The sequence below is a fragment of the Bombina bombina genome, chromosome 8 (genome assembly GCF_027579735.1).
Source record: "Bombina bombina isolate aBomBom1 chromosome 8, aBomBom1.pri, whole genome shotgun sequence".
NCBI classification, from domain to species: Eukaryota; Metazoa; Chordata; class Amphibia; order Anura; family Bombinatoridae; genus Bombina; species Bombina bombina.
The window spans coordinates 109,205,594-109,216,848 of NC_069506.1; the positions used below are offsets into that span (position 1 = coordinate 109,205,594).

The 11,255-nt window shown below is 39.4% G+C and overlaps 1 protein-coding gene across 1 annotated transcript in view; it reads left to right on the top strand.

Annotated features, from left to right (window-relative positions):
* The window catches only part of LOC128638504 (oocyte zinc finger protein XlCOF8.4), a 149,162-nt gene extending 138,240 nt beyond the window's left edge, over positions 1 to 10,922 (top strand). Inside the window, exon 9 of the mRNA XM_053690495.1 lies at positions 9,851 to 10,922. Within this exon, the coding sequence (XP_053546470.1) occupies positions 9,851 to 9,924 (74 nt within the window). The 3' untranslated portion in view covers positions 9,925 to 10,922. The remainder of the gene's footprint in view (positions 1 to 9,850) is intronic.
* The last annotated feature ends 333 nt before the right edge of the window (positions 10,923 to 11,255 follow it).

Sequence of the window (11,255 nt, forward strand, 5' to 3'; positions counted from 1 at the left end):
AAGGCCCTTTTAAGGGCCATTGGCAGTTTAGTTTTTTTCATTTTGGGGGGGCTTTTTTATTTTGATAGGGCTATTAAATTAGGTGTCATTACTTAAAATATTTGATAATTTCTTTTTTATTTTGTGTAATTTAGTGTTTATTATTTTTTGTAATTTAGATAAATGTTTTTTTTTTTAATTTATTTAATTTTAGTGTCAGGTTAGGTTTTATTTTATAGGTAAATTTGTATTTATTTTAACTAGGTAGCTAGTAAATAGTTAATAACTATTTACTAACTAGTCTACCTAGTTAAAATAAATACAAACTTACCTGTAAAATAAAAATAAAACCTAAGATAGCTACAATGTAACTATTAGTTATATTGTAGCTAGCTTAGGGTTTATTTTACAGGTAAGTATTTAGTCTTAAATAGGTATTATTTAGGTAATAATAGTAATTTTTATTTAGATTTATTTTAATTATATTAAAGTTAGGGGTGTTAGGGTTAGACTTAGGGTTAGGTTTAGGGGTTAATATATTTATTTAGTGTTAGTGATGTGGGAGGCCAGAGGTTTAGGGGTTAATAACTTTAGTATAGTGGTGGCGGCGACCTTGGGGGCGGCAGATTAGGGGTTAATAAGTGTAGGTAGGTGGCGGGGCGACATTGGGGGCGGCAGATTAGGGGTTAGTAAGTGTAGGTAGGGGGCGGCAGATTAGGGGTTAATAAGTGTAATGTAGGTGTTGGGGGCGGCAGATTAGGGGTGTTTAGACTCGGGGTTTATGTTAGGGTGTTAAGTTTAAACAAATTTTCTTTCCCCATAGGAATCAATGGGTCTGCGTTACGGAGCTTTACGCTACTTTATTGCAGGTGTTAGGCTTTTTTTTAGCCGGCTCTCCCCATTGATGTCTATGGGGAAATTGTGCACGAGCACGTAAAAGCAGCTCAAAGCAGCGCTGGTATTTGTGTGCGGTATGGAGCTCAACGATGCCATATTGCCTGCAAACGCCGTTTTTTAGAAAACCTGTAATAGCAGCGCTATTAAAGGTGAGCGGTGGAAATAACTTGCAAGTTAGTAGTGAGCCAGCCATAATGCAAAACTTGTAATCTGGCTGATAGTTTTTAATTCACATTTCTTTGGCAAGTATTTGCTGTTTTTTCATGTTCATAATAGCCAACATAGCAAAAGGGAAAACCATTGAGAGACAGTACTTACAGAATAGCTAAACAATATAACTAGCAAATGTATGATATTTTTAACACACTGACTACTATGGGTATAAGCATAAAACCTGTACCATCTATTCTTGTTATAACATATAAATAATTTCTGGCGAGTATACAATCTTGTGTCCACATGAAGTTACCTACGAGTCAGCATTGATTGGCTAAAATGAAAATCTGTCAAAAGAACTAAAATAAGGGGGCAGTTTGCATAAGTTTAGATACAAGATAATCACAGAAGTAAAAAGTGTATTAATATAACGGTATTGGTTACGCAAAACTAGTGAATGGGTATGTATCTTTTAAAACAATAACAATTCTGGTGTAGACTGTCCCTTTAATGCTGCTACAATGCTGTACATTTTGCACTAGCCCTGCCACATAATTCAGCTTTTGTGGCCCTTTAGCTGTAAAGTATTGCTGTACTGTGTTTTTTTGCTGAATAGTTTAGAATTATTATAGAACATCTCCCTTACTATATATCGACTAGTGATTTTTTTAATGCTAAAACATGCCTCATGTTAACAGGTTTTCAACAAACCACAAATAAGAGTTGTATAACCTTTTCTGTGTGTGTGTGTATGTAATACCTTTACCACCTTAATATCCCATACCCTATTACCCAGACCTCATGGAAGATGGACAAGACATTTCTTAGTGGAAACATTAATGGTCTCATTTAGTTAACAGATTGACATTTAAAAAAAAAAAAAGCAACAAGTCCCTTAACTAAGCTCCCAGTAATTGGAATTGGGGCATACCAAGTTTGTTTTTGTACTTTGGACCATGCAAGGGAAATAAAGGTCCCTTTTTAAACTTAACCAAGGCTGGAGATACCTTCTATGCATGAAAATACTGACTTACCAGTGGTGAGCACCTCCTTTTTCCTTTATGCTTGTGCACTCTTCTGTCGCACCCTGCACCCTTACTAGCCACCATTTACTACACTTGGGAATCTGCTTTATACCAACTTCAAGCCAGTCTCGCCTGCTAGGTATGCAGGCTGACCCGTGGAACAACTATATTACATCAATATACAACAAAATTGGACCTACTAGTCCATCTCTAATTAAAATTCTACACAGGACCCATTGTCACCAAGTTACCACCATTCACAATTTATTAATCTGAAAAAGAAGAAAGCAATATATCAATATTTCCATTGTCACAATTTAAAGGGACACTGAACCCAATTTTTTTCTTTCAGGATACAGATCAATTTTAAACAACTTTCTAATTTACTTCTATTATAAATTTTTGTTCGTTCTCTTGCTTTCTTTATTTGAAAAAGAAGGAATCTAAGCTATTTTTTTGGTTCAGAACCATGAAAAGCACTTGTTTATTGGTAGGTGAATTTACCCACCAATCAACAAGAACAACACAGTGTGTTCACCAAAAATGGGCCGGCATCTAAACTTACATTCTTGCATTTCAAATAAAGATACCAAGAGAATGAAATTAATTTGATAATAGGAGTAAATTAGAAAGTTGCTTAAAATTGCATGCTCTATCTGAATCACAATAGGGTTCAGTGTCCCTTTAAGGCAGGAGGAAAGGAGATTTAATTTCTCTTGTAAGATGTATCGAGTCCACGGATTCATCCTTACTTGTGGGATATTCTCCTTCCCTACAGGAAGTAGCAGAGAGAGCACCCACAGCAGAGCTGTCTATATAGCTCCCCCCTTAGCTCCACCCCCCAGTCATTCTCTCTGCCTGCTTAACTGCTAGGAAGGGCAAAGAGCTATGTGGTGACTAAAATGTAGTTTTTTACTTCTCAAGCAAGAGTTTATTATTTTAAAATAGTATCGGTGTGTACTATTTACTCTCTGGCAGAAAAGGGATGAAGATTTCTGCAAGAGGGATGATGATCTTAGCACTTTGTAACTAAGATCCACTGCTGTTCTCACAAGGCCTGAAGAGTATAGGAAAACTTCAGTTGGGAGAACGGTTTGCAGACTAAGCTGCATATGAGGTATGTTCAGTCTATATTTTTCTAGACAGACTGTGTTAAATCTAGAAAAGGCTGACAATATCCCCATGAGGGAAGGGTAAGCTGTATTCAGATACTTTAACAGGAATTTCAGCTTGCTTGAAGGGCTCATTAGTTACTGGTGACACTGTTAGGAAAAAACGTTTTGTTTTTTGATCCATTTATAAAGTTTTTTGAAGGGACTAAAGGGGTCATTGTGGCTTGGTTTTGAGTTTTGTAACTCACATGGTTAATTAAGAGACACTCTGGTAGGCCCCAAAACATTGAGTGAGGTGGGAGGGGCCTATTTTCGCGCCTCAGTTGCGCAGTTTCCTTTCCCCTGAGACATATCACTGCTTCTCCTGTCGTTTTCTGCTGTGTTTGAGGGTTGTTAAACAAGTTTTTTCTCCCACAAATCGTTCTGAAGGGCAGGTAGGAGCCACAGCAGAGCTGTGGCATGGTGCTGAAAGTCTTTTTTATGGGGGTTAACGTTTTTTCAATCCGTTTTTGCCATTTAAGGGTTAATTGCTTATTTGCATAGCTGTGAAAAGTTACTAAGCCTTTATAATGCTACTGTAAAAATTTCCTTAAGTTTACTGCTTTTTTAAACTGTTTTGCAGAACTGGTGCAGCTTTTTTTCTCTTAAAGGCACAGTACCGTTTTATTTCTAAGTGTTTTTTACTTTGATTACAGTGTTTTCCAAGCTTGCTTGTTATATTACTAGCCTGTTTAACATGTCTGACACCAAGGAAAATCCTTGTTTAATATGTTTGGAAGCCATTGTGGAACCCCCTCTTAGAATGTGTCCCAATTGTACTGATATGTCTATAAACTATAAAGAACATATATTAGCACTTAAAAATAGAGCAATAGATGATTCTCAGTCAGAAGTAAATGAGGGTTCGCCATCTAGCTCTCCCCAAGTGTCACAACCAGTAACGCCTGCACAAGTGACGCCTAGTACCTCTAGTGCGTCAAATTCATTTACTTTACAAGACATGGCCACAGTTATGAATACAACCCTTACAGAGGTTTTATCCAAACTGCCTGGTTTACAAGGAAAGCGGGACAGCTCTGGGTTAAGAAAAAATGCTGAGACGTCTGACGCTTTAGTAGCCGTATCTGATATGCCCTCACAATGCTCTGAAGTAGGGGTGAGGGATTTGTTATCTGAGGGAGAAATTTCTGATTCAGGAAAGACGCTCCCTCAGACAGATTCTGATATGACGGCCTTTAAATTTAAGCTTGAACACCTCCGCTTATTGCTCAGGGAGGTATTAGCTACTCTAGATGATTGTGACCCTATAGTGGTCCCAGAGAAATTGTGTGAAATGGAAAATAATTAGAGGTTCGTGTTTACACTGATGTTTTTCCAGTTCCTAAGAGGATTGTGAATATTATTACTAAGGAGTGGGATAGACCAGGTATTCCGTTCTCTCCCCCTCCTGTTTTTAAGAAAATGTTTCCCATATCTGACACCATGCGGGACTCATGGCAGACAGTCCCTAAGGTGGAGGGAGCTATTTCTACTCTGTCTAAGCGTACAACTATACCTATCGAAGACAGTTGTGCTTTCAAAGATCCTATGGATAAAAAAATTAGAGGGTCTCCTGAAGAAAATTTTTGTTCATCAGGGTTTTTCTCTTCAACCTATTGCGTGCATTGTTCCTTTAACTACTGCAGCTGCTTTCTGGTTTGAGGCTCTAGAAGAGGCTCTTCAGATGGAAACTCCATTAGAGGAGATTATGGATAGAATCAAGGCCCTTAAATTGGCTAATTCTTTTATTACTGATGCCGCTTTTCAACTGGCTAAATGAGCGGCAAAGAATTCAGGTTTTGCCATTTTAGCACGCAGGGCGTTATGGCTTAAGTCCTGGTCTGCTGATGTGTCATCCAAATCTAAACTTTTGAACATCCCTTTCAAAGGAAAGACCCTATTCGGGCCTGAACTGAAAGAGATTATTTCAGATATCACTGGAGGGAAAGGTCATGCCCTTCCTCAGGATAGATCAAATAAGATGAAGATCAAACAAAGTAATTTTCGTTCCTTTCGGAACTTCAAGAGTGGTTCCGTTTCGGCTTCCTCTGCTACAAAGCAAGAGGGGAATTTTGCCCAATCCAAGTTAGTCTGGAGACCTAACCAGGTTTGGAACAAGGGTAAACAGGCCAAGAATCCTGCAGCTGCCTCTAAGACAGCATGAAGGGGTAGCCCCCGATCCGGGATTGGATCTAGTAGGGGGCAGACTCTCTCTCTTCGCTCAGGCTTGGGCAAGAGATGTTCACGATCCCTGGGCTTTAGAAATTGTGTCCCAGGGATAGCTTCTGGAATTCAAAGACTCCCTTCCACGGGGGAGATTTCATATTTCTCGATTGTCTGTAAACCAGACAAAGAGAGAGGCGTTCTTACGCTGTGTAGAAGATTTGCTTACCATGGGGGTGATCCGCCCAGTCCCAAGAGAGGAACAGGGACTAGGGTTCTACGCAAACCTGTTTGTGGTTCCCAAAAAAGAGGGAACTTTCAGAACACTTTTGGATCTCAAAATTTTAAACAAGTTCCTCAAGGTTCCATCATTCAAGATGGAGACCATTCGGACTATTCTGCCTCTGATCCAGGAAGGTCAATATATGACTACCGTGGACTTAAAGGATGCGTATCTACACATCCCTATTCACAAAGATCATCATCAATTTCTCAGATTTGCCTTTCTAAACAGGCATTACCAGTTTGTGGCTCTTCCCTTCGGGTTAGCCACGGCTCCAAGAAATCTCACAAAGGTGCTAGGGTCCCTTCTGGCGGTTCTACGTCCTCGGGGCATAGCAGTGGCGCCTTATCTAGACGACATCTTAATTCAGGCATCGACTTTTCAGCTAGCCAATCTCATACGGACATTGTGTTGGCTTTTCTGAGATCTCACGGGTGAAAGGTGAACATAAAAAAGAGTTCTCTCTTCCCTCTCACAAGAGTTTCCTCTCTGGGGACTCTGATAGATTCGGTAGAAATGAAAATATTTCTGACGGAAGTCAGAAAATCAAAAGTCTTAACCACTTGCCGAACTCTTCATTCCATTCCTCGGCCATCCGTGGCTCAGTGTATGGAGGTAATCGGACTCATGGTAGCGGCAATGGACATAGTTCCTTTTGCCCGCCTAGACCTCAGACCACTGCAACTATGCATGCTCAAACAGTGGAATGGGGATTATGCAGATTTATCTCCTCAACTGCATCTGGATCAGGAGACCAGAGATTCTCTTCTCTGGTGGTTGTCTCAGGACCACCTGTCTCAGGGAATGTACTTCCACAGGCCAGAGTGGCTCATTGTAACGACAGATGCCAGCCTGCTAGGCTGGGGTGCAGTCTGGAAATCCCTGAAAGCACAGGGCTTATGGTCTCGAGAGGAATCTCTTCCGATAAACATCCTAGAACTGAGAGCGATATTCAAGGCGCTTCAGGCATGGCCTCAGCTTGCTGCAGCCAAATTCATCAGGTTTCAGTCGGACAACATCACACCTGTAGCTTATATCAATCATCAGGGAGGAACAAGGAGTTCTCTAGCGATGATGGAAGTAACCAATATAATCTGATGGGCAGAGGATCACTCTTGCCATCTCTCAGCAATCCACATTCCAGGAGTAGAGAACTGGGAGGCGGATTTTCTAAGTCATCAGACTTTTCATCCGGGGGAGTGGGAACTCCATCCGGAGGTATTTGCTCAGCTGATTCAGCTATGGGGCACACCAGAATTAGATCTGATGGCGTCGCGTCAGAATGCCAAACTTCCTTGTTACGGGTCCAGGTCCCGGGATCCCAAGGCGGTACTGATAGATGCTCTAGCAGTACCTTGGTCCTTCAATCTGGCCTACGTATTTCCACCGCTTCCTCTCCTCCCAGTCTGGTTGCAAGAATCAAGCAGGAGAGAGCTTCGGTGATTCTGATAGCACCTGCGTGGCCACGCAGGATTTGGTATGCAGACCTAGTGGGCATGTCCTCGGTTCCACCGTGGACCCTGCCAATGAGGCGGGACCTTCTAATCCAAGGTCCGTTCTCACATCCAAATCTAGTTTCTCTGCGTCTGATTGCTTGGAGATTGAACGCCTAGTTCTATCAAAGCGTGGGTTCTCTGAGTCGGTAATTGATACCCTGATTCAGGCTAGAAAGCCTTTCACCAGGAAGATCTATCATAAGATTTGGCGCAAATATCTTTATTGGTGTGAATCCAAAGGTTACTCGTGGAGTAAGATTAGGATTCCTAGAATATTGTCTTTTCTCCAAGAGGGTTTGGAGAAGGGATTATCAGCCAGTTCTCTAAAAGGACAAATATCTGCCTTGTCTATTCTACTACACAAACGTCTGGCAGATGTCCCAGACGTTCAAACTTTTAGTCAGGCTTTGGTCAGAATTAAGCCTGTATTTAAACCTGCTGCTCTGCCTTGGAGCCTAAACTTAGTCCTTAGAGTTCTTCAAGGGGTTCCGTTTGATCCTATGCATTCCATAGATATTAAGCTTCTATCTTGGAAAGTTTTGTTCTTAGTTGCTATCTCTTCGACTCGAAGAGTTTCTGAGCTATCTGCTTTACAGTGTGATTCCCCTTATCTTATTTTCCATGCAGATAAGGTGGTTTTGCGTACCAAACCTGGTTTTCTTCCTAAGGTTGTTTCTAATAGGAATATCAATCAAGAGATTGTTGTTCCTTCTCTGTGTCCTAATCCTTCATCAAAGAAGGAACGTCTATTGCACAATCTTGATGTGGTTCATGCTTTAAAGTTCTACTTACAAGCAACCAAAGATTTCCGTCAAACATCTTCAGTGTTTGTTGTTTATTCTGGTAAGCGGAGAGGCCAAAAGGCTACGGCTACCTCTCTTTAATTTTGGCTGAAAAGCGTTATCCGTTTGACCTATGAGACTGCTGGACAGCAGCCTCCAGAAAGAATTACTGCTCATTCTACTAGAGCTGTGGCTTCCACATGGGCTTTTAAAAATAAGGCTTCTGTTGAACAGATTTGTAAGGCGGCGACTTGGTCTTCGCTTCATACTTTTTCCAAATTTTACAAATTTGATACTTTTGCTTCTTCAGAGGCTATTTTTGGGAGAAAAGTTCTACAAGCAGTGGTGCCTTCCGTTTAAGGTCCCTGTTTTGTCCCTCCCTTCATCCATGTCCTAAAGCTTTGGTATTGGTATCCCACAAGTAAGGATGAATCCGTGGACTCGATACATCTTACAAGAGAAAACATAATTTATGCTTACCTGATAAATGTATTTCTCTTGTGATGTATCGAGTCCACGGTCCGCCCTGTTTATTTAAGACAGGCATATATATTTTTATTTTTAAACTTTCAGTCACCACTGCACCCTATGGTTTCTCCTTTTTCTTCCTAGCCTTCGGTCGAATGACTGGGGGGTGGAGCTAAGGGGGGGAGCTATATAGACAGCTCTGCTGTGGGTGCTCTCTCTGCCACTTCCTGTAGGGAAGGAGAATATCCCACAAGTAAGGATGAATCCGTGGACTCGATACATCACAAGAGAAATAAATTTATCAGGTAAGCATAAATTATGTTTTCCAGCAGCGTAAGTATTTTTTCACTGTAAGAGCAATCAAATTGTAGAATGTATTGCCTAAGGATGATAACACACTGTCCAGTGTGTTTCTGATAGTCTTGATGGATTTTAAGCTTTAAGCATTTAAAGGGATAAAAAACAGGTTGAGATCTGTGCATATCCTAAAAGGGCTAATTATTAAAAAATAGTTTGCATACAAAAAATTGTTAAAAATTGCTGGCAAGTATTTTAAAAATCATTTGAAAAAATAAACGAAATTAATTACATAGCTTAGCTGCCTGGAGCAGCCAACTCCACCCCTCTTATCAGTGTTTAGACACAGGCATTGTATTTCAATTGAGTTCACATCTTCTAGGCATGCTTCAGCAGATAATCTCTATTCACTTTTGCATTCTACCAAAAGAACAATAGATATAGATACAGCCATCAAAGGAAATGTGTGGGGGGAGTTAGAGCTTTACAATTCAGAAACTAAAAAGAAAGGGTTAATGGTGAGGCACTGCAGTATAAATTTGCAGGTAAAGTAATTAAAGTATATATTGTTATATTTTGTCTCTATCCCAACTTGTTTTATGTCCCTTGTGTGTGTTATATGTAGCCACTGAGGTAAAATCACTGCTTTTGTTTTGTACTAAAAACCATGGGGGTTTAAAAACATTGCTTTGTGTGTGCTAATGGCAACCAAAGGGGTCAGTTTACTTCTTTGTTACTGGCAGCCAAAAAGGAAAAATAATTGTATTTGTGTTACTGGCACTCAAAGGGATAAAACCACTGCTCAGTTGTACAAAATATTTATGGCAGGTCCCTAATTTTGGATAGAAACCATTGTGTGACCCTGTCCACCACCTGTTCTACAGTAATCGACGTGTCATGCAGTATTTTTTGTGGAATTCAGCTCTGATGACACCCATCAGCTCAGTAGCATGAACTCAGGACTGCATTTCTTCTTTTGAGCATGAACTCACTTCTGCATCCCTCAACAGAAACGTTATTGGTCTTGAATTATGGAACAGAGTCAAAGAAAATAAATAACCTAACACAAGGGTCACAGTAGATTTTCAATTTAACGAACCAGTGAACACATTTTAGAAGTTCTATTAATAAAATCAAGAATATTTTTTTATAGACAAACTACACACCAACAATCACACAGAAGGCGCAACTCCAGGCATTTCCACAACTAAGGCTTCCAGAAAATAAGTCTCAGCTACAACTTCCCTCAAGCTTGGAGTGCTGTTATAGTGGTGGATCAAACCGCTGAACACTGTCAGAAAGGCACAAAAGAACAAAGCACTGCATGGTGTGCTAAAAATAAAACATCAAATTTATTAAAAAAGTGAAAACCATAGTACAGACATGGATAGTTTATGAGAGAGTGTACCACTGACGCGTTTCACACCACCCTAGAGGCGCTTACTCATAGACTATCCCCTGTTGGTTACAATATAATTTTATAGTGTGTGTTAGGTCTGAGATTGCTGGGGTACTACTTCATAATCTTCATAATAATAATCAGTATATTATACTTATCACTGGAATTGAGTATTTCACATTCAAAGCCTTGGAGAGCAAGAATCAGACATGCACACACGATGGAATCTAAGTCTGCTCTAATTTATTCTTAGCAGGGCTGGATTATATATTACAAATCACATACGACACAGAGGGTCTTCATACAAGCCCCCTATTACAAGTTAGGTAATACAACTTAACAGACATAAAGTCCTTTGAATAAGACTGGAGACATTCATCCTTGAACAATAAGATAACATAGGAATGTAAACATGCTATTTGCTGCATGGTTACGTTGGTAACAAGATAAGGATTTTACTCCCCAAAGAACAAATGTCATATAACAAAATACAGAAAAAAAACAATAGTTCAATATCAGTACAACAATTCATAATTAGTTCATCATGGCTTCTTAGATCCAAAATGGCTGCACTATGGCTATATATATTCTAACAGTGTGTATTATATTAACCCATTCATATTCATTTAAAACAAATCAAAATAATCACATGCAAAACTCAGACATAAGTGTTATCCATACAAAAGAAAGTAAAGCTACTATGCATAAATAAATATTTAAATTGAAAAAGACAAATTATATGTTTATACCATATGCTCAATGTAAGAATGCAAGTAGCTAAAATCTGATATAAATTTCACCTTAAATAATAAATGTTTAACATGAAAAGAAACATCTTGTATCACATTTTTAACAATCTATAAATAAAAATATTATGTCCCATTCTCTATTCATGCCCAGTGGAAACCTAGTTCGTTCTTTTTTTTTTTAAAGATTTTATACCTGTTGCCACCTCTAGATGGCACCCTTGCTACATCTATTACTTGAATGGACCTATCAACTATATTAGAAAATTGCTCCTTGTTAAAATGATTTGCCACTGCAGAATATTTGTTGTGATTTTCTGTATCTTACATGTTTGCCAAATTTGGTTCTCACCTCACAGGTAGTTTTACCTATATATTGGCAATTACATTGGTTACATGGAAGAAAATACACT